The sequence below is a fragment of the Alnus glutinosa genome, chromosome 2, assembly GCF_958979055.1.
Source record: "Alnus glutinosa chromosome 2, dhAlnGlut1.1, whole genome shotgun sequence".
NCBI lineage: Eukaryota > Viridiplantae > Streptophyta > Magnoliopsida > Fagales > Betulaceae > Alnus > Alnus glutinosa.
Window position 1 is genome coordinate 17735112 of NC_084887.1, and position 24622 is coordinate 17759733.

At 37.6% G+C, this 24622-nt stretch overlaps 2 protein-coding genes across 2 annotated transcripts; both read right to left on the bottom strand.

The window, feature by feature from the left end:
* Positions 1-7392: 7392 nt before the first annotated feature.
* LOC133860326 (uncharacterized) lies at positions 7393-8136 on the bottom strand. Its single transcript, XM_062295953.1, has one exon. The coding sequence runs from the start codon at positions 8134-8136 to the stop codon at positions 7393-7395; it is 744 nt and encodes a 247-aa protein (XP_062151937.1).
* A 68-nt stretch (positions 8137-8204) lies between these two features.
* On the bottom strand, positions 8205-9116 carry LOC133860327 (uncharacterized). The gene has a single exon (XM_062295954.1). The coding sequence runs from the start codon at positions 9114-9116 to the stop codon at positions 8205-8207; it is 912 nt and encodes a 303-aa protein (XP_062151938.1).
* Positions 9117-24622: the final 15506 nt, after the last annotated feature.

A 24622-nucleotide genomic window follows, 5' to 3' on the forward strand; every position in this document is an offset into this window, starting at 1 on the left:
GTTAGAAGATCCCTCAAATAATATTTTTTTGTTCTTCAGATCTTCGTGGAAACGCTTGAGGAAAGATGACTAGAGGTAAGCCTAGATCCTTGTCTTTTGTTTTCCACTGCGCATGTTAGTTTAGCATAATATGTTTATATGTTCTAACATGTGGTATCAGAGCAACCTCTATGCTATTTTGCTCGGCATTAAGTTTTTTGAATCCATATTTTCTGTGAACATAGTCTGTTGTTTATTGTTCACATATAGTCGTTAAACATAGTTTTATGAACATAGTTTTTTGTTCAATCCAGTAGATGTTTTGTGAACATAGTTTTCTTTTAATCATATTTAATGTTCACATATGGTTGAAAAACATTCGGATTTAAGGGTATTTTCTTTTTGTTTATACTGTAAAGCTTTCACTCTCTAAGAGATTGTTTATACTGTAATTGATAGTGAATATTGTTTTGCTTTGTGATATGAAAAGCATTTGTAGAACATTCTAGGACCCATTGCGAAACCTATCTTGAACCCATTGTGAACTAACCCAAAAAATTGCAACAACACACACCTACTGTGAAGCCTCCACCGACCACCGCCCGATCTCTCCATCACCACTGGCATACAGAAGCCGTCAGTATACAGAAGGCCCCAGCCCGTCGTGGCTGGCGTCGATCGTCTAAGGACCAGCAGCCTCTCTTCGTCACCAGGACCAGCGGCTCGTTTCAGTGCGAACAGAGACCTAGAGGGGTCGCCGTTGCTGCCAAGCAGCGGCCAAGCAAGGCCGCTGCATAAGGTGGCAGCAAGGCAGACGACCGACGTCGGTAAAGAAGAAAATATATATATATATATATATATATATATGGGGAAGGAGAAAATTGGGCTGCACAGAGTAAATTACAGGTCGGGTTGGCTTTCGGGTTAGGGATCGGGTAGGGTTTTGGCCCATTAAGTAAAACTGAGTCGGTTCGGTTATTAGGATTAAAACGCGGGTCGGGTTTTGGCTCAATATAGTTGCAAAAAATTGGGCTTAGGTGGGGACTTGAACTTGGGACCTTTGAGTCCATTAAGTAACAAGCTTCAAACCATTAAGCTAGGCCTAATTTGTGCTTTCACATTAAGGTTTTATTCCCTTTATTATTTACAGTGTTGTTGTGTATTAAAATTATTTAATATATGAACTAAGGAATATACTTTAATTGTTTAATTTATATTGTTTTAATTATAAATTGCTTGATGCCTAGATCTAAGAATAATTAACAATACCATATATGTTGGTGTGTTTACGGCACTATCCAAGAATGCAATGTCTGGAAAAGTTCTGGTAAGGGAAGTCTTGGGATTTAAGAGTGTCCATGTGACCCCTCACTTTCCTGGGAACTCATCTGCTTGTACCTTGGAGAACACCGTTTACCCCATTTTTGTATTGGTTTGTTTTATTCCTAGGGCCATTTATGAGGCATCTATAAAGTTGTTAGATGTTAATGAAGTCACAATTATCATAATAATTTTGGGAGAGCCACAGCATCCTAAATTTTTAATGATAATTGCATTAGGATTACACACACATAATTATCATAATAATTTTGAGAGAACCATATCATCTCATTTTTAATGATAATTACATCAGGATTACACGTATGAACATCATAAAGAATTTTATTAGATGTTCATGAATTGCAACATGATTATTATGATTTTGGGAGAGCCACAACATCCTAATTTTATAATAGTTGCATAAAGATCATACACTTGAACTTCATATAGAAAATTAACATCATGTTGTAATTAATTCATAAATTTAATTACTTACCCCCACAAGGAGGTTTTTATTTTTTATGACTTAATTAGAATAAGATAACAAATTTAGTACTAAAAGTAAATTTCTCTCGGGTGCCCACAGGTACGAAGAATTTTATTTATTAATATTTAAATCTATTAGTCTTATTAATAAAGAGTAAATTTCATGCGTGATGCAACCTTTGCCCACAGGTAGGTTGAAATTTACTATTTAAATTGGCATTGGCTAATTTAAAATAAAGTTACTTCATAGCATTAAAGTATTCTTTTGTTTATTGCAGCTATTCCTATTACTCTACTTTTGGTAGTTTTATGTTCCAATACTTTATAGTAATAATTTTTTTGACTGGAAAAAGATTAATATGTTTTTTCACTTGGGGTGTTAGAAATTTGGCGCTCTGTGTGGACAAACCACCTACTCCCACTGAATTAAGTACGTCATATGAAATTACTAAGCATGAACGGTGGGAGTGATTTAATCATCTAAGTTAGATGTTTATGAAATCTCATGTCACCAAAGTCATCAGGGATTTATTCCTGAATGTTTTAAGGCCAAATATTTTATAAAGTTTGTTTATAAACATTTAGTTAGTTCAAACAAAGCTTGGCCGACACCTTAATAGAAAAAAAAGCATTAAAGACAAACATTTTACAGTTTCTAATGTGTTTCTAATCCCATAACGGCATTATGGGAATGAAGGATATTATATCTTAGCTTAAGTCCCTAAAGGTTGAGATTTTTTGAGTCATTATTGGTCTATTTCATTTTTGAATTCTCTGTTCTAAGTGTAGAATTTTATTTTGTAACACACATAAGGATAAATGGTTAGTAAAGGAACTTCTAACCATGTGTGTTCAATAAGATGAGATAATCTATAAAGTGTTCACATTATTATTCAGGAAAAGACCAATAAATACAATCATGTCCATCAGTTAAAGCATGAGAATAAAGTGCCAAGAAATACTATGGCAATCAAGACACTTATTTCTTCTGCAATAAGGAAAACTGAGAGCATATAAAGAAAGAATGCATAAAGTATGAGAAATGACTTAAAATAAAGATAATCTCATATATCTAGTGTGTCGTGAATCTCTTTTAGTGACTCATTTAAATATGTTGTGGATTGATTACAGTTTAACAATCCACATTGTCAACAAATGCAGAACACGTGTTTTTATAGTTGAAGGTTGTTGAGGTCTATAGGCTAATTTTAAAATTCAGTTATATTTTTTACCTCAAAAATATTTTATATTCCATAATCTTTAGAAATTTATTTCTAGTTTAGTTAGTTAAAAATTTCAATTTTAAACTTGAATTTTTTATTTTTTATTTTTTATTTTTATTTTGGGTGAAATATTGGTTAAGGGTCTATTTAAAGTCTATTTAAAATTAACCTATATCCCAATTTTTTAAACAAAATTATTTCTGCAAATTGATGTTGACATAAAGTGGAGTATTTGTGAATTTAAATATGCTCTTATTATAGCATTGGAGATTGGAATGTATCTCTATACAAAAAATAAAAGTTAGTAAATAATAATTTACTGACTTTGGTACTTGTGTAGACTGCATAAGGGAAAGCATACTAACAAGACCACTAAAGGTGCCGAAGAGAGCCTTTTGAGATTCTTGAGATCATGTACATTGAAAGATGTTGACCTTTTTATACTCATTGCCTAAATGGTCAGAGATATTTTTCTCTTTTAGTGATGACCATATAAGGTTTATGTATCTCTATCTTCTAAATGATAAGGCTGAAGTATTGAATGCTTTCAATACCTATAAAGAAGAAGGAGAGAAACAACATAAAGATCATAATATCTGATATAGGCAAAGAGTATTATGGTATGTGATAAGCATTGAATGTTGCACATTCAAGCCCCTTAACTTGCATATGTTAATTCCTTGGCATATATTATTCCTTGGAAAATGTTTTTCCCACCCCCAAACTTAAACGATACATTGTCCCCAATGTATAGATAGAGATACAATACCGGGTGGAAGGAAAAAAAAATGGGGCTGGTTGTATTCCCCCAAACTTTAACACAAGAATGCATGTCTTAAAAAAAAACAAAGCACTACTCCAACTTTATAATAAGCATCAAGAAAATCAACAAGAGAAGTGTTAGTAAAGTGGGTTGCCTCCCATTAGCACTAAGTTTAACGTCTTCAGCCAGACAAACCAGATCCACAAAGAAATCAAAAATAAAAACAAGGAAAGGTAAGAAAAACTCCTCTAGTCCAAGTAAATGGGATCCGTCAAGTGGATGGAAGCAACATCTTCACTCTGTGTAATGCCCTCTATGTAGGGCTTCAATCTTTTGCTGTTGACTTTGAACAAAGTGTCATCCTTTGGGTCCTGTAATTTGATGGTGCCATGTGGAGACACTGACGTGACTATGAAAGGGCCATCCCATTTGGAGCCAAGCTTCCCAGGAAAGAGTCGGAGTTTGGAATTGAAAAGCCGTACCTTTTGTTCTGGCACAAAGGACTTGGGCAGAATATGTCGGTCATGAAATACCTTTGTCTTTTCCTTGTAAATGCGGGCATTGTCATATGCATCATTGCGTAGCTCCTCCAATTCTGTCAACTGAAGTTTCCGGTGAAAGCTAGCTTCTTTCATGTCAAAATTGAACTGCTTGATTGCCCACGGAGCTTTGTGCTCTAGCTCCACAGGAAGGTGGCATGCCTTGCCATAAACAATTCGATATGAAGACATACCGATTGGTGTCTTGTAAGCTGTGTGATAGGCCCATAGTGCATCATGGAGGTGCAAGGACCAATCCTTGTGATCTGGCCTAACTGTCTTCTCTAGAATGTGCTTGATCTCTTTGTTGTAAACTTCCACTTGGCCACTAGTTTGAGGATGGTAGGGGTGGCTACTTTGTGTGTGACGGAATATTTAAGGAGCAAGGTCTTGAGAAACTGGTTGCAAAAGTGCTTACGTCTACCACAAATGATGGCCCGTGGGGTACCAAATCGGCTAAAAATGTTGGCCTGGATGAATTTGACCACAACCTTGTGATCATTAGTCTTGGTGGCCACAATCTTGACCCATTTAGAGACATAATCCACTCCTACAAGAATATACTCAAACCCAAAAGATGTTGGGAAGGGTCCCATGAAGTTGATACCCCAGACATCAAAGATTTCAACAATTAAGATGGGGTTTAGTGGCATCATGTCCCTCCGAGACATAGCTCCAAGGCGTTGGCACCTCTCACAAGCCCGACAAAACCCATAGGCATATTTGAACAAGGTAGGCCATGTGAATCCGCTCTGTAGAACCTTGGCTGCAGTTTTCTTGGCACTGAAGTGTCCTCCACATGCTAGTGAATCGCAGAATGTAAGAATACTGTGGAATTCACTCTCAGGGACACAGCGGCGGATTATCCGATCAGCACAATACTTGAATAACTCTGGATCTCCCCAAAAATAAGATCGGACTTGCTTGAAGAAGCAGTCCTTGTCTTGTTTGGACCAATGAGAAGGGATCCGACCTGTGGCTAAATAGTTAACAATATCAGCATACCAAGGCGGCTCCCTCGAAGTAATCTCAAATAGTTTCTCATCTGGGAAGAATAATTAACTGGAATTGGCTGAGGTTTCTCAAACATAATCAGTGACAGGTGGTCGGTGTCAACATTCTCAGTTCCCATCTTATCCCGTATTTCGATGTCGAATTCTTGCAGAAGAAGTATCCATCGAATCAATTGGGGCTTAGTTTCTTTCTTGGCCAGCAAATGGCACAGAGCCGCATGATTAGAGTAGATGATTACCTTGGATCCCAGAAGATATGAGCGGAATTTATCCAAAGCAAAGACAACAGCTAGCAGCTCTTTTTCTGTTGTTTTGTAATTGACTTGAGCATCCATCAAAGTCTTGCTAGCATAGTAGATGACATGAGGAAGCTTGCCTTCATGTTGTCCCAAGACTGCACCCACAGCATAAACAGATGTATCACACATGATTTAAAATGGCAAAGACCAATCGGGAGGCTTCATGATGGGAGCAGAAGATAGCATAGAACGAAGCTTATGGAATGCCTCTAGACATGCATCATCAAAGTGGAAAAGTAGTATCCTTGGCAAGTAAATTACACAAGTGTCTTGAAATCTTACTGAAATCCTTGATGAAGCGGCAATAGAAGCCGGGATGCCCGAGGAAGGAATGAATCTGCTTCACTGAAGTAGGTGGCGGTAGATTTTCAATCAGCTCAACTTTGGCACAGTCTACCTCAATTCCTCTTTTAGATACTATATGGCCCAGAACTATTCCCTCTTGCACCATGAAGTGGCTCTTCTCCCAGCTTAAGATTAGATCTGTTTCTTTGCAACGTTGAAGCACAAGTGATAGATTGTGGAGACATGTATCAAAGGAGGAACCAAAAACAGAGAAATCATCCATAAATATCTCCAGAAATTTTTCTACTAGGTCTAAGAAGATCGACATCATGCATCGCTGAAAAGTGGCAGGTGCATTGCATAATCTAAAGGGCATGTGCCTGTAAGCGAAGGTACCAAAGGGGCAGGTAAAGGTCATGTTCTCTTGGTCTTGGGGATCAACAACCACTTGATTATACCCGGAGTGCCCATCTAGGAAACAGTAGTAGCTTTGGCCAGCAAGACGCTCCAGGATCTGATCAATGAATGGGAGTGGAAAGTGATCCTTCCAAGTATGGGAGTTGAGCTTGCAGTAGTCAATACAGACGCGCCATCCTGTGGTTGTGCGCTGGGGAATCAATTCGCCAGCTGAGTTCTCTACCACTGTGATGCCAGACTTCTTTGGAACCACTTGGGTGGGGCTCACCCACTTCCTATCGGAGATAGGGTAGATGATATTTGCATCTAGTAATTTGACCACCTCTTTCATCACTACCTCTTTCATATTGGCATTCAGCTGGCGCTGTGCCTCACGAGACGGTCGAGCATCTTCCTCTAAATGAATCTGGTGCATATAGATGGAGGGGTCAATGCCCTTCAAATCAGCTACAGTCCATCCAATAGCCTCTTTATGCTTCTTCAATACTGCTAATAAACTGTCTTCTTGGTCCTTTGTAGATCTAAAGCAATGATGACCGACAAGGTATCATTAGAACCAAGGAAGGCATACTTGAGCTTGTCTGGCAGTGGCTTCAATTCAAGCTTCAGTGGAGACTTAAGGGAAGGAATGGGAGGAGTGCTTGAAGTTGGAGGTAGGGGCTCCTTGGGTAGTCTCCATGGATGAAAATTTGCACTGGCAGTTGTTTCTAGAAAGGCATTTACCTCATCAATGTATTGATTGGTGTTGAAGTCTTCAGAGCCAAAGTGAGTTAGGCTGGCTTCCAAAGGATCCCCTGTCAAAAGACTAGGGAGTGAATCTTCTACATATTCTTCAATGTTGTCCACAAAGAAACACTCATTCTGATCAGGTGCATACTGGAATGCATTGAAGATATTTAGCCTCATATTTCCAAAGGAAATCTCCATGACTCTAGTGCGACAATTGATGCATGCATTGGCCGCGGCTAAGAACAGATGCCCAAGGATGACCGGGATCAATTTCTCAGGATTGGAAACAGGCTCAGTGTCAAGTACGATGAAGTCCACTGGGAAGAAAAACTTATCTACTCAAATGATGACATCTTCTATTACCCCTCTTGGTTTCTTAATAGACTGATCAGCCAATTGTAGAATCACTGTGGTGGGCTTCAGTTCCCCTAGGCCAAGTTGCTGATACACTGAATAGGGAAGTAAATCTACACCTGCTCCTAGATCTAGGAGTGCTTTATCAATCTCACTATGCCCGATGATAAATGAAATTGTAGGGGATCCAGGATCCTTGAACTTCAGAGGAGTGTTGTTTTGAATTAGGGAGCTCACATGCTCAGTAAGAAGGACTTTCTTGGGAATATGATTTCTGCTTTTCCTTTTCTGAGTACACAAGTCCTTGAGGAATTTTGCATAGGCAAGTACTTGCTTGATGGCATCAAGGAGTGGGAGGTTGATTTTTACCTGTTTGAAGACCTCCATCATATCTTGTATTTTCTCTCTTTGTTTCCCGAAGTGAGAAGGTGCCTTGAGACGTCCTAGGAATGGGACTCGAGGCTTATATGGTATCTCAGGAGTGGGTGCGGATGAAGAAGCCTCAGTGTTTACTTGCTTTCCCGAGTCTTTTTGTAGATTCTGTGGCATCTCAGTTTGCTCATCCACCTTTTCTTGCACATGATTGTTGACCCTTCTTCCACTTCGTAATGTGGTGATGGCTTGAACTTGCTGGTGCTGTGAGTCTTCTACTATGTAGTGTCCCCTTGGGTTGGCCACTGGCTGACTTGGAAGTTTCCCCTCTTCCCTTTTGTTGTGGGTATTAGCCATTTGTCCCATCTACACCTCTAACTTGGCAATGGCTTGGGAGTGAGAGTTCATTGTCTGATTAATATTGCTCATAAATTGTAACATCTGATCTTGAAAATCATAATCCAATCGAGGAGATGTGTAGCTTGAGACCACTGCTGTGCAGGGCGGTATGTGGAAGAAGATTGGTAGGACTGCCTGTTAGATTGAGCTTGATTGTGCAACCCTAGGACTGAGTTACTTGAATCTTGAGTCTTCCATGAGAAATTAGGATGATTTCTCCACCCTAGGATATAAGTATTGGAGTATGGATCATTACCCGGATGTGAAAAAGTTGCATTGACCTGCGCAGTTGAATCATCAGAAAACTTTCCTGCAGTAGGACAATCATTTGTGTGATGCATAGGACTAGAATAGAATGACCATGGTGCGTGCTGTGTGTACATGTGAGTAGAATTAGGAGCAAAACCAGCAACCATCATTTGATCTAATTTCCTAGTGATAGCATCAACTACTTGAGTAGCTACATCTGAAGAATGTCCTATTTCAAAAAGACCTTCGGTCTTTGGTGCTTTAGGTACAGGTGCTCTACGTCTAGTGGATGCATGCTGAATGGAATTATTACTCAAGTTTTCAAACAATGTCCATGCTTCGTCCTCACTTTTCATCATAAATTTTCCCCCACAAGATGCATCTACCATTTCTCTATTAGGCTCAGTCAAGCCTTCATAGAAGCTTTGCACTAGTTGCCACTTCGGGACAGCGTGGTGTGGGCATGATCTAAGTAGGTCCTTGAGTCTTTCCCAGGTCTCATACAGTTGTTCTCCCTCATATTGGGAGATACTAATGATAGCTCTCCTAATATCATTGGTCTTTCCTATGGGAAAATACTTCTTCAGAAATTCTTGTTGCAATTGAGCCCAAGAAGTAATGGAGTTTGGTGCTAAGGAATGAAACCAATGTTTGGCTCTTTCCTTGAAGGAGAAGGGAAAGAGACTCATCCTTAGGGCGTCCTCGGTGAACCCGCTCAATTTAATGGTAGAACAAATTGCTAGGAATTCCCCGAGGAAGTCGTAAGGATTTGCAGTACTAAGTCCTAGAAAAGATGGTAAACTCTATATAGTACTAGGCTTAATCTCATAGTGGGCTGCCGTAACATCCGGCAGCCTGAGACATGTGGGAGAAGTGTATGTGGTAGGGAGATAATGATCTCTCAAAGCCATAGGGTTATTGTCACCCATAGTCTCAGTGGTGCGTTCTCCTAGCAAATTTGAGTTCCTTTCAGATTTAAGTTGTCTAAGAGCGCGTTCAATGTCGAGGTCGCAAGAAATTAAAGGCAGTGATAAAGAATGACAACCCAGCATACAACAAAACAAAATAAAGATAAAAATAGAATAAAAAGCTCACAAATGGCCCGTAGGAATGCTGGAATTTAGCTGTTGTAGATGATCATGGCGGTCAACGAGGAAAACTGAGAGGGAAAAGGAAAAGAAAAACTAAAAGCAAAATTAGAAACGAAAATCAAAAGTAAAAATAAAAATAAAAAGAAATAGAAAATAATGAAGCTAGATTTAATCTTTAAAACTTAATAACATAACCGTTTGCAGTCCCCAGCAACGGTGCCAAAAATTGATGTGGTCTTTTGTTTACCAAAATATATCAATAATAAATAACCACTTGAAATAGGACGAATCCTTGTAGGATAAGGCTATAGAGAGGGTGTCAAACCTCAAGGACTGCAGGGGTATTGGTATCAAGTTTGTGAAGATTAAAAATAACTAAAGAAAATATTGTTGAATTTGAAATTAACTAAAGTGCATAAAATAAACATAAAAGAGAATTGAAATATAAGAGAGAGAAAGAGTAGAGTATTGACTTTACCGCTATCCGCACATCAATGGTTAATCATATTTAATTAGAGAAATTCATTCTATGCATGCTATAAATAAACAAGAAGTTACCATATTAAAGAATAAGTATAATCCATCTTCAGTTGGCTCGGACCGTCCACCTAACCACTAAGATGCGGTATGACCCGTCTTCCCTAGGCATAGATTTGCTACGTCTTTAATAGGATACATACAATCAATGAAAAAGTATAACCCATCTTCAGTTGGTACGAATTGTCTACCTAAATTACACTAAACTAGGGTGTAGTACGATTCGTCTTCCCTATGCATGGCCTATCTAATCCTCTTGATCAGATGTCAATTAAATCCGTTGCATAATCATCATTCTCATAATCACAAAAAATAAGAATGATTTGAGTTCAATAAAGGTAAAAAGCTTTCTAAGACAAGAGAAGAATTCTACCAATATTGATTATGAATTGAAGAACAATTGCATTAAAAGATGAAGAACAATATCAAATTGTAGCAATTCTCATAATTATACAACCAACATGCATAAACTAAAATTCTCTAAATTAAAATAGAATCAAACCATTGTGCTTGGATAGGGCTACATCAATTCCTTACAAAGGTTTTTAGCCGCTCATGACGTTGCTGCAATGGCCTCCTACCATGATTACTTCTCTTCAACTCTTCAAGCCTTCAAGAAGTTTTTCTCTGAATTTGCTCTAGGTAGCAGTGTGTCTTTCTTCAATGTTTGGAGGCCTAGAAGCTCTTGGAATTCCAAAAAAATCGTCTCTTGAGTCTTCTTGTCCAAGTAGGAGATTGAAACTTCAATCCAAGTAGGAAAAGGATTCCAAATTCATCAAGAATTGCGGTCTTTTATTTCGGGGCATTTTGGCATAGTAAATGTCCAAATTAGAGAAAAGCTATTTCTGACATATTTGTTGAATTTTTTACTAGCTTTCTAACTCCACCAATTTCATTACAATCTGATATCTGAGCCAAAAGTTATGATCAAAACACTAAGATGTGCAGAATCCAAATTTGAATCCAATCCGATTTTGACTTTTAATGGAGAAATTCCAATTTGATTAAACTTAACCACATCATATAGGTCATCTATTATGATTGGTTAAGCTTAAACATATCTTCTAAGTCTTTTCAAAGTGTACTTTAAGCCCAAAATCAATTGAATTAATTGCATATTTATTTAAAACCTGAAAACAATAAAACAACACAAAATCAAACAAATAACAATACCAATGAATTAACATATGCAAGTTAAGGGGCTTGAATGTGCAACATTCAACGCTTATCAGTAGGTACACATAAAAGGGAAATGATTAGTAATACTAATCTGCTATTACCTTTATAGAGTAAAACATTTGAAAAATAAAAGGACTTCTAATTTATACAAGTGTGTGTGAACAGTGTGCAACAAAATATTAAATGTGGAATTAAAGGAGACAAATATTTTGTTAACGAAGTGGAAACTCAATTAAGAGAAAAACCACTCCGGGGCAGCCAAACCCAGGATATCCACTATTTAGAAGACAAGACTAGATACAAAGTAGTAACACTCACATACTCCTGATGCAGTGGCCGTACCTTGCTCTCTAACGTGTAACCCAACACGAACGCCTCCCAACCAGGTCTCCTACCTGAAAGGGTCTTCAATGGAATCCTTTACCTTAGGGCCAACCCCTAAGATAGACTTCACAGCTGATCAAATCACACACTTGGCAAGAGCTAGAGAGCTAGCAGATCTTCAACATCTCCCTAAACACACTCTTTAAGCTGTAGAGAATTCACCACCGAATTCTGTGTTGAAAGCATGCCTCAAGCCTCTTATTTATAGGCTTTGAAAACCCAAAATTGAGTCAAAAATGGATTCTGAGGCATGCGCGTCCGGACGGGAGCCAGACTCGTCCGGACGGGCCAGTTTTTCTTGTCCGGAAAGTAATTCTGGAATTTTCTGCAAGGCCGTCCGGAGGGGAAAATCTTTCCGTCTGGATGGAGGCCGTACGGATGCTATTAATGACCGTATGGATACTCAATTTACACAACTTTTTCTTAGCTTTCTAACGACGCCTATTTTGTCCCAATTTGATATTTGAGTAAAAAGTTATGTCCAAAATACCGGAGGGTGTCCGGACGGCTTGACCGAGCTTCCGGACGGTCAACTGCAACCGCCTTTCCAAAGTAGCACTGAAAGCTTCCGTACAAGGCCGCATCCGGACGGTTGCACTTCAGCTGTACGTAATTACCATAACAGGCTTGGAGCATCCAGACCCTGAAGGCTGACGTCCGGACGGTTGAACTGGTGCACGCACTTTCTATAAATGAAGCTTGATCGTCTGGACCATGAAGGCTGATGTCCGGACGGTTGAACTTGGTATGCACGTTCTTGCCTTATAGAGGACATCGTTCGGACGGTAGCAACCATCTTCCTATAACTATGTCTTGAGTTAGAAACTCTAATGCTTGTCAAACACTGAATGACGTCCATACGGTATAGCCACGTCTTCCGGATTGATGCGTTGGAACACTGGGATCTTCTCAAACTCTGAAGAGCGTCCGGATGATTTGCCATTACGTCCGGACGGATGCAATCTTGAACTGTTCAAAGCTTCTAGACACTGATGGACATCTGGATGGAAAGTTCTCGTCGTCTGGACGGATGTTGCTGACTGATGAGCATCCGGACGAGAAACCACGTCGTCCAGACGGCTGATAGGGAACCGAAATAAACTTCCTTGAAATCTTCACAGAATCTTCTTGAAGAACATAGCTGAAGAGTAGACTCTGGATAAAGCAGCATCCTTGTGAAAGCAGCAACATTACATAGAAGTGATTTTGTCCAACAGAATGTAGCCAACATAAAAACTAACAAACTCTCCCTTTGGCCATTATGGGACAAAAATCACTTGACCGGTTAAAAATACAATCCAGGTCCAAATCAAAAATTACTCCCCCTTTTTGTCATAAAGGGACAAAGGGTAAAACAGAGTAATGAGAAAAACCATGCAACAATTACTCCCCCTCAATGTCTCAGAAGTACAAGGGTGAACAGAGTAATAATATCCACAGACAAAAACTTTCTAAAATCCAAAACAATAGAGAAAAGTCTGCAAGTGGCCCAAAAGAAGAGAAAAAACTCATCTTTAATCCTGAGACCTTTGGAATTTTGAACATCCGATAACAACAGTCAATTTTCCAAAGGATCCATCTGTCAAACATTGTACTGGGAGCCGCTGGATGTCATATTCCTGAACCAAAACCAACCAACAATATCTCCAAAAATACCATTAGATCCTGTTAGTTCCAAAAATAATATGGTATTTAAGACGGCTGTCAAATGGATGCCAAAGAAAAATATAAGCAATGCAACTATTCATAAGGCATAAAAGATCAGCCCAGTACACAGACAGAAAAGGATTTTCATGCACAAAATCTCATGAAAATATCTCAATCAACAAATATTCCAATATTCTAAAAGCACAAAAACTTAAAAGAATAATGGAAGACACAATGAAGATCATGGGATGAGAAGAGATGTGCAAAGAATGCCAAAATCTCGAGAGAAACCCACGAGAAAAACACATAACATGACATGCTAAATCAATAAAAATGCAAAGATGTGTGTATGGCAGAGAAAGAGAAGCAAGTCCTAAACCTATAGAGATCTTGACCGAATGTGCAATTGCTAGGTCAGCATATGGCAAGACTGCTCTCGTCTGGACGTAAGAATAAGTCCGTCCAAACACTTCACACTGAAAATCTGAAACTTGAGGAAAATTCACAGAAATCAAATTTTTCCAAGTCAATTTCAGAACACGCATGTATAAACCACTGATAACACAATCAGAGAGCATCTCAATACTAAACAGAGATATAAAAGAGAGTTGAGAAATCAATCAGCACAAATAAGTTCCTAAACGTGCAAAATTCAACCAGCCAACTCAATTCATGCAATGCGTGTATGTGTGAAGACAAAAACCCTCAAGGTAAGACTTTCGATGACATGACAAAGAGTAACCAGATTTCCTAGACAGGAGAGAAAATAAATGGAAGATAAGCCAAAAGTCAAACCTTATAACTTACTAGGGCCTAGCCACCCTCATCTGATACATTCCCCCTGAGATGCAGCACCTAAATGATTTACTTGTACCATGAAGGACAACGTAAATGTTTTTCTTGCACATAGAGGGCAAGGCATAAAGCAACTATAGCACATAAGCAATGAATATACACTTGAATGCACAGAAATCATATGGTTAACTGCTTGTTTCTTATGGTGCTACAAACTAAAGGGAATGCCAGAGTTTCTAGGTGCTAAGTTCAACTAGCATGTGGTCAATTTGGTCATCTTATCAAAAACTTCTTCTCTTATCCAGAATTTCTAGAAACAAAAAGTCAGAGAAGGAAAGATGTACCTTATAGGGGAGTCGTGGATAGTGCACATTTTTCATCGCATGAGAAAAGAAGCTATCCTACTTTTGCATATACAGTAAAACACTTGGCGTTAGAAACTCTCAAATATATCTAAGCAAAGTAAATTAATACCCAAAGAATTTAGATATCAGGAGAAAATACATGCAATATCTGATATGCCAAGAGAAAAAAAATATCCTGCAAATTCTCCCCAATTTTATTTTTATTTATTTATTTATTTTATTAAAAAAATGCAATATGGAAATGACATCATATGCAAGGCAAGATCAAACCTGATGATGCCAATACAAAAAAAACAGTCGCTCGACCTACTTTTTCTGTCTCCCCCAACAAGTACCTGCAATGCTCTCTCAAGAGAATAGGGGGCACAACAAACTGGTTCCTAGATTGTATAGTAAGCACACAAATATAACAAGTAAAAATGCAAGTAATCAAACCTGATGCCTTACGATTAGGAACCAAATCCTAGGCATGAACACCTTTTCCTGCTAGGTGCGTTCATTCCCCCTCATGGGGTGAATGGTCTCATCCTTCCTAACCCATACCTGCTTGACTCGAGGCAGTGGCTTGCAGGTCTTGTCCATGTTGGCCATACTCCTTAGCATACCCTGCATCAGGCTCAGCAACCCTTCATAGCCATGGTTGCCATTGGGCTTCTGCGGCTTTCTCTTGTAGCGCCTTGATTTGTTCTTATTTGGTTTGCCACTCTGATTGGCAGGAACAAACTTCTGCTGATGCCGTGGAGACTGAAGAGCCATCGGAGGTAAAGTGCCTGATGTAGCTTTTGTTAGCGGCATCCTCTAAACCTTCAATTTCTGGAGATGTGGACATTTGGATCAGATGTGACTGGTGATGCCACAGTGATGGCAAGTGGGCAAGCTTCTTTTGTTTGAATGCTTCTTGACAATCTCTGCAGAATTAAGGTTAGCATTCTTACAAACAACATTGCCCTTACCTTTTATATGTCTTCTATACGGTGGGACATATTTTGATGAGGAAGAATCATCAATTTCACTTTTCCTCATAGCATCCTGCTTAATCTAAGGCCTGTGGGATTTCAACAAATAACAATTTGGCCTAATATGACTAATTTTCCACAATTATGACAAGTAGGAACAAACTTACCTTGTGTTCCTGATTACTTGGGCTTAGGCATCACACAATTATTCAAGCAAGAATTATCCAAACAAGTAGTGTCTACTATCACAGGCTTAATAATAGTGGAATCTAATTCAGAATCAGAAGCATGTGAAGTAGAAGCACTCAAATCATCAACAATTAAACCAAGCTTGTTAGGAACATCTGAATGAATACAAAGCATGCTCTTCAAATTATCACTAGAGAATTTTTTCAAGAGATCTTCAAATTCTTTTAATTTATTCTCAAGTTTATCAATAATGTCAAATAGCATGGTATTCTCAGATTTCAAAGAGTCAATCAAAGCATGTGATTCAGACAACTGAACAATCAAAGACTCTTTTTCTTGCTTCACCTTTTTTAGCTCTTTTGGAGAAATAAGTTTATCAAATTTTGCAAAAACTTTAGAGAGCTCAATATTTCTTCAGATAACTGAGAGAAATCCATGATAAAAGGTGTAATTAAAAAAATAGAAGTCACAAAGAGATGAGAATCACACTCAGGAAATATATCCTTACAACGGAGTGTGCCTGCTCTGATACCAATTGAAAAATAAAAGGACTTATAATTTATACAAGTGTGTGTGAACAGTGTGCAACAAAATATTAAATGAGAAATTAAAGGAGACAAATATTTTGTTGACGAAGTGGAAACTCAATTAAGAGAAAAACCACTCTGAGGTAGCCAAACCCAGGATATCCACTATTCAGAAGACAAGACTAGATACAAAGTAGTAACACTCACATACCCCTGATGCAGTGGTCGTACCTTGCTCTCTAACGTGTAACCCAACACGAACGCCTCCCAACCAGGTCTCCTACCTGAAGGGGTCTTCAATGGAATCCTTTACCTTAGGGCCAACCCCTAAGAAGGACTTCACAGCTGATCAAATCACACACTTGGCAAGAGCTAAAGAGCTAGCAGATCTTCAATATCACCCTAAACACCCTCTCTAAGCTGTAGAGAATTCACCACCGAATTCTGTGTTGAAAGCATGTCTCAAGCCTCCTATTTATAGGCTTTGGAAACCCAAAATCGAGTCAAAAATGGATTCTGAGGCACACGCGTCCGGACGGGCCAAGTTTTTCTTGTCCAGAAAGTAATTCTGGAATTCTCTGCAGGGAAGTCCGGACGGGAAAATCTTTCCGTCTGGATGCTATTAATGGCCTTCCGAGTGCTCAATTTACATAACTTTTTCTTAGCTTTCGAACGACGCTGATTTTGTCCCAATCCGATATTTGAGTAAAAAGTTATGTCCAAAATACCGAAGGGTGTCCGGACGGCTTGACCGAGCATCCAGACGGTCAACTGCAACCGCCTTTCCAAAGTAGCACTGAAAGCTTCCATACAAGGCCGCGTCCAGTCGGTGTTGCCCTAGCGTCCGGATGGTTGCACTTCGGTTGTACGTAATTACCATAATAAGGCTTGGAGCTTCCGGACCTTGAAGGCTGACGTCCGGACGGTTGAATTGGTGCACGCACTTTCTATGAATGAAGCTTGATCGTCCGGACCATGAAGGCTGACGTCCGGACGGTTAAACTTGGTATGCACGTTCTTGCCTTATAGGGGACATCGTCCTGATGGGATCACACATCGTCCAGACGGTAGCAGCTGTCTTCCCATAACTGTCTTGAGTCAGAAACCCTAATGCTTGTCAAACACTGAATGGCGTCCAGACAATATAGCCACGTCGTCCAGACGGATACGCTGGAACACTAGGATCTTCTCAAACTCTGAAGAGCGTCCGAACGATTTGCCATTACGTCTGGACGGATGCAATCTTGAACTGTTCAAAGCTTCTAGACACTGATGGGCGTCCGGAAGGAAAGTTCTCGTCGTTCGGACGGATGTTGCTGACTAATGAGCGTCCGGACGGGAGACCATATCGTCCGGACGGCTGATAGGGAACTGAAATAAACTTCCTTGAAATCTTCACAGAATCTTCTTGAAGAACATAGCTGAAGAGTAGACTCTGGATAAAGCAGCATCCCTGTGAAAGCAGCAACATTATATAGAAGTGATTTTGTCCAACAGAATGTAACCAACACAAAAACTAACAACATTGAAGACCGTTGTGTATATGTTAAACAGGATTCCATTTAAGGTTGTCCTTAAGACACCTTTTATGAAATAGATGGAAGCTAAGTTTAAATTATTTACACATATGGGGTTGCCTTGCTAAAGATGGGATTTACAATCCTCGCCTAAGGCAATTATATTCAAGGGCAACTAGCGGATTTTTTATAGGCTATCCAATAAACTCTAAGGGGTTTTAATGTTTTATTATCCTTCATATAATCCTAGAAGTTGTTGATTGTAAAATTTCTAGAGGATGTTGAACCTAGTAGGAGTGTTTATCCTCAAAGATTTTACTTAGAGGAAACACGAAAGTTGACTGAGGTTCCTTTATATGAACGATGTTTGATTGTAGTTATGGAAAATCAAATTGATTACCCTAAGCTACAATCAGTTTTAGAATTGTCAACTCATGAAGAATAGGTTTAGTTTGAATCTACTTAGACTTTGCAAAATGCAGAGGAAGTAGAATTAAGAAAATCTTATAGAATAAGGACATCAGTTTTATAAATAACAGTCAGAATGCTTGCAAATTAAAGAATTCTATTTATGGGCTGTGACAGATCTCTCATCCGTGGTATAATTTTTACAAGGTTATTGCTTCATTGTTTATTGAAAACCTTGTTAATTAGTATATATACCTTAAGGTCAATGGGAGTAAAGTAATCTTTCTAGACCCATATATAGATATTATTTTTTGCAAGTGGTGATTTAGGTTTGCTACATGAAGTTCTTTTCACAAAACCTTGAAATGAAGGATTTGGGTGAAACCACTTATGTCTTTGACATAGAGATTCACAGAGATATAAATTAAAGAATATTAACATTGTCTCAGAAGGCCTACATTAAAAAGGTTTTGGGAAGATTTAGAATGAAGGATTTTGCACCTTCAGTAGCAATTAAGAGGGACCAATTCAATACAGATTAATGTCTCAAAAATGTATTGGAATTGGCGCAGATGAAAAGTTTTTTTTTTTTGGTAAGCATCTGCATTATGCAACCTACTGCATTGGACTGACAGTAAGAATGCTGGGTCAATAAAGTGTTGCAAATAAAGTCTTGCGATATACGCAAGGAACCAAGATGTACAACTTAACCTAAAGATATATTTTCCATTTGGAGGTGGTTAGTTGTTCAAATTTGAGTTTTATTGATTGTGTAGATAGTAGAAAGTCTACTTTATGGTATATATTTTCTTATTGGGGGATATATCCTAGAGATGCAGTAAGCAGACTATAATTGTTACGTCTACCAAGAAAGCTAAAATTCTTGCATGCTATGAATTTAGTGCACAGGCATGATGGATGAGACATTTTGTTAAAAGTCTCAATATTGTCGATTTTACAGTTAGACCATAAAGATACTCTGCGGTAATTCTACTATAGTTTTCTTTTATAAGAATAAAGAATAGAAGCAGAAGTAAATCGACATCAAGTATCTCAGTACGAGAGATAACATTAAGAGACATAAAGGGTCTATTGAGCATATAAGTACTGAATTAATGATTGCGGATTCCATGACTAAAAGTTTTTCCGGTAAAGAAAGTTGAAAGTCATGCAAAGTATATGAGACTCATTAATTCAGTTTTAGCTTGGGTTGTCTCTTTTTGGTCTATAGACATGAAGTTATTATAATAAAGATTTTGTGCACATTTGTTATTTTATAGATGAAGATAAATAAAGTTGGACCCGAATGACTTATAGGAAGTTCATTCATAAAGCTTTACTATCCATAAAGTACTCATGTAAGGAGTGTATTACATTGTGATACATGGAAGGGACGACCTAATTTTATAATAGTTTTACCGCCATGATTCATGGGAAACATTTCTTATTTGAATAGGAGAATTCCATAAATGATTGGCCAAAGTACCATAAGGTCATGTGTCATAAAGGCCAAGTGGGAGAATGTAAAATATTATCTCCATATATGGCCTATATGCCACATATACGGTGTTTATTATATTTTAATTAATAAACATAATATACGGTATTACAGTTATGGTAATTTCTATTACCATAATGGAATCATTTAATTGATTTTAAAATCAATTAATAATATTGTTTTCTTGATGGGAGGAACAATACGGTGTTAACCATATTTGAGGGTCCTTGACCTAGCCTATAAATATACAGCATGTGTACACCATCAGTACGGCAATAAAGTAAGGCATAGGGTAGAAAATCCCTCAAATAATATTTTTTTGTTCTTCAAATCTTTGTGGAAATGCTTGAGCAAAGATAGCTAGAGGTAAGCTTTGATCCTTGTCTTTTGTTTTCTGTTGCGCATGTTAATTTAGCATAATATGTTTATATGTTCTAACACTCCTTCCATGAATAATGTTCATACCCAGAATAAGTTTACTATTCTAGGAAACTATCCTCTCTTACCTTCTCGATTACCCATTTTTGCCCAAGCTGCATCATCCTCCTCAAAAGATCATTCAAAAGAACATTCTTCTCCAAATTCAGAAAGCATGAGTTCTATTTCCCCTAGTCCAACTATACCTACTTTTTCCCAGCCTTCACAAATTTTGCATAAGTATAAATCATATCAGCCAAAAATGTTCCCTGTGGAACCTAAATATCAGCATATGAAAAGGGAATTAGTAACAAAAGTTTTTCCAGCTGGATGGGGATTTTATGCCAGAAGATCAAAATAAAAATCAAAAAATTTTATTCTTGTTGACTCAAGATCAATCCTTCTGTCTCATACCCCTCGCAAATATGACCCAGATCGTAAAAAAATTGCTTTCTCCAAATGCGCAATTAAAAATGTTCTTTCCCCGACCCAGTGGAAGCATAACCCTTGGCAAAGGAGACAATTCTCTCATCCCTTTGTTCCTCAGACTTACAATTATTTTGATTATCAGAAAGCCTGGTATAACACTTTCTTCCTTCTAAATAATCACAACCAACATTCTTGGTTTTTCACCTTTGATAAAATTTCACGCAATTCAAACTTTTCCTTTATGGTTTAATCAGTGGTGGAAGCTTTTCGAGCCTGAAACTAGTATTCTGTCTTCTCCTCTTTGCAATAAACTGCTAGAATATTCAAACAATTTTCCTTCTCCTTCTCCGTTCAATCTCGTTCCCCCAGAATTGTATTTCTTTCTTCATTTTAATAGCCCATGGATCGTGTCCTGGGATTACAACTTTGTTTCCCTAGATGATAATATATATAATCCCCAGTTTCCTGATCATAACATTAAATATATTGTTCGTACTATCTCAATCAAATGGTGGGGTAAGTATGAATGTAATGATATTATTACAAAAATTACCGGATTGTCTACAAATCAATTTCTAGCATCAAATTAGAATCAGTTTCTTTTAAAGAAAAGCATCAATCAGGCCAAATTAGCCTCCTCCAGCTCAGAGCAAGAATTCAGAAAGCATTTGTTAGAGACCTTGTCCCAATTATCAGATGATGAAGAAGAAGACAAATCAGTCCTACCAGGATATTCTCAAGATCCCTATGCAGATATAGAACTGTGAAGCACGCATTATGGTGAATGATGAAGGAACATGATATGATGAAAGTGGAGAATGATGACAATATGGACAAAGTGGAGAAGATATGATGACAACATGTCATCATATATATATATATATATATAGTCGTTATAAGCTTTTAAAACATATTTATTATATCCAAAGTTAGAAATCAAACATCAACAAAAAGTCAACCAGTAGACTTTTTACCAAATTTTACCATATGATAGATATTTCTATTGTGAATATAATGGGCCTTCTTTCGACTAAATCTAAGCTCATTTGACCTATCTTTGGTTCAGTTAAAGTTTTAAGCTCAAATGTCAATTTTAAGTTTTAAACGGTTTGAGACTTGATCTTTAAGCTTAAAACAACTCTAGATTAGTTATAGAAACTTATTGATATTGTCTTCTCAACAATATTAATGAGTTTTATATTAGATTTTAAGAGCTTTGAATTTTTTGGGCGTTACATCCCAGCCACCTTATTGAAATTTCGTCTCTTGAATTTGTAAACTATGCTATGCATAAAGTACACTAAAAGAAAACTTAAACTTTAAGATTTTACTTACCTTATTCTTCATCATCAAAGTTATTAGGATGAGGCCAATAGGGATTCTATGGAATCTCATCTAGATGCAGCTAATGACCTAGCAATCCTAAGAAGAAGAGATCACCCCACACTGTTGGAGGCCAATTGGTGTGCTGTCGCAGGCACCCAAAAATAAAACCTTACTTGTGAAAATATATATATAGCAGTGGAAGTAAGGGTCGATCCCACGGAGAGTAATTAGCTGAGTTTTATGCTACGTGAACAAGGATGGGGGGGTTTTGAGTATGAAAATAATTTTAAGAAAAATAACTAAAAAACAATTCAAATTAAAATATTAATCAAGTAAAGAAACATTGGTCTAAGTCAACTTCCACCATCGGAATTTGGCAACTGATCATCGATGCAAATATATATCAATTCATGCTTTGAATATTCACCGTTGGAACTGTTTTCCTATCTCTCCTTAGTCGTAGTTAATTAGAAGACAAGCGCTCTAATTAACCCTAACTACTAAACAACCTAAGACAAGCGCTATAGGTTTAATCTAGTAGCAGCCTTAAGAATTAGAGAGATCGACGAAGCGAAACAACACAAGCACAAGCGGTTGCATTTAATTTCGTCGGATGTTCTTCCTAAGATTTAATAATCACTGAGAAGCAGCAAATCATTAAATCTTAGTTGCTTCACAGATTGGAGGGATCAAACAATTACGGATTTGATATCCAACCTAGCAATAGATTGCAACGAATAATAAACTAGTAGTACTCCTAGCAATTAAACGAGACAATCATGAAAATAAGTATAGAAGAACATCTGATACTCAAAGCATAAATCGAACAATAAAAACAAATTAGATCTCACAGTTTTATTGATTCCGAGGCTTCCATTTCCTTCGACCAATTATGAAAGTTTAGCCACGCAGGGCCATGACTCAAAGAAGTTAGAGAAGAGGGGAGAAGATGGAAGATAGATGATGTCTTGTGTGTCATGGTTCCCCCTTTTTATACACGTTTCATCCCATATGTTAGAAGCCTAGGAAATCTCCTAAAGAAATACTATCCTAAAATAACAATACACAAATCTAATTTATTAAGGAAAGTATTAAACATAAAATAAAGGCTAGGATAACTAGGAAGGTGATGATTTCAATGTGGACTTTTGTTGCCATATACTTTATCGATTCTTTCCTTGTTTAAGTCCCCACAAATCAGCCAAGTATGGAGAGAAATCAAATTGCCTTGTCATGGAAAGAGATGCTCCTTTTATGTTGTCTTCTTCCACGTGGTCCCCACAAATCTCTTCTTTATTTTCTTGATCCTCTACACATCTTTTCCTTCCTTTTCTTCCTTTTGCTTGACTTTGTATTTATTGCTTGGCTTGGCTGGAATTGATTGGATGATTATGAAAAGTCTCAAAGTAAAGAAATTTTCATATCTGAAAACTTCCGCAATTAAACCGCATCAGAACGTCAACTTCAAGCCCAATTTCGACCTTGATTCATCCGGTATCTCTCAAAACGCAAAACATAAAAGTTATAGATCTTTTTCTTGGTGTTCCACAGCATCTTGAATCATCTCAATCGGAGATTTTATGAGAGAGTTATGACCAGATTACGAATTGATGTTGAAACTGTCCAAAATCGCCCAATTTGCTTTGTTTTGCATTTAATGCCTCAATTTGTATCCTAAATCAAAATATAAGAATAATGAGTACATTTAGGCATTAAATAAGTATAAGAGATTAAATATTAAGGGGAAAAATACGACATTTTACATTCTCATCACCAATCTCTCCAGTTACCTGTAGCTATAACCACTCCTCCATCACCTTATCCTCTATTTCTAATTCAGGACTATGGTCTAGCAAGTTAGTTATTGACTCAAGATCTTCATTGTCTTCTTTGTTTTTTTCTACTTCAAGGTTTTGATTATCATCATCGGGTAAATCAACTTTGGTTGTACTTCCCGATGAACTACCTTTCTCATACTCTAACTTAGGATTCTTACCTTCCATGTTGCTTTCAAAGGTTTCCAAAAATAGTTATCTTCCAATACATCTATATATAGTAAAAGGTGATTTTACTATTCACATCGCTATTCCAAGTCAACATCACTATTCACAAAATATATTAAAAACAATTACTATGCAGTAAATTCACAAAATATTTTAAATACAAATACTGTGCAGTAAATTAAAATAGATATGGGTATTTGTTCCTTATTTCTTGTTCTAAATCCCAAGAAACCTCTTCCACATCATGCACACGTGCAAGTATTTTCTACATTTTCCACCACCATGGGTATGATTTCTTCCTCTCAATGGCTCTTGTCCCAACATGTGAACAACACGCGCCATCACTACCATGTCTCTTTTGCAGCAGCTCCATGGTCCTCTTGCTCTTTTTCAAAGAGCTCTTTTGGTCTTTCAGACCTTTCATATTGAGATTTGAGCTTCAACAAAATCCGATCTGATTGAGCTTCAACTTCCAACTTCTAGGTCTCCATTTAGAGCCGTGAAGTACTAACTATTTGTCTAAATTGAGTTTTTATGTTTGTTTGCTTGTCTTTCATTTTTTTTTTTTTTTTTTTGGCTTTTGGTTGTACTAATATTAATAATAAAAAAATCATTTCAATATGGTTTTCCTTCCCATCATGACAAAATATAAAAGGAAATAATAAAGTACTCATTACAAAAAGGGTGCTGCTTTTGTTCTAGTGGTCTGGGTCATGTGATTTCCACCGAACCAGTCAAAGCAGCAATATATCGAATATAGAAATTCACTTTCTTCGTCACCTGGTCGTAGGGAGTACTCCACAACACCGATTAAAAGAAGGTGATTAGCGGCAAATATGTAAGGATTAAACAAACAAATTTTACAATCACACATGGAAAAGGACCTGAGCCATTGTTCTTGCCTCACCCAAAAAGTAAGAGACTCCT

Excerpts from the sequence above, each read along its gene's own strand:
- LOC133860326 (XM_062295953.1), bottom strand. The coding sequence starts at position 8,136 with ATGGCTAATACCCACAACAAAAGGGAAGAGGGGAAACTTCCAAGTCAG.
- LOC133860327 (XM_062295954.1), bottom strand. The coding sequence starts at position 9,116 with ATGAGTCTCTTTCCCTTCTCCTTCAAGGAAAGAGCCAAACATTGGTTT.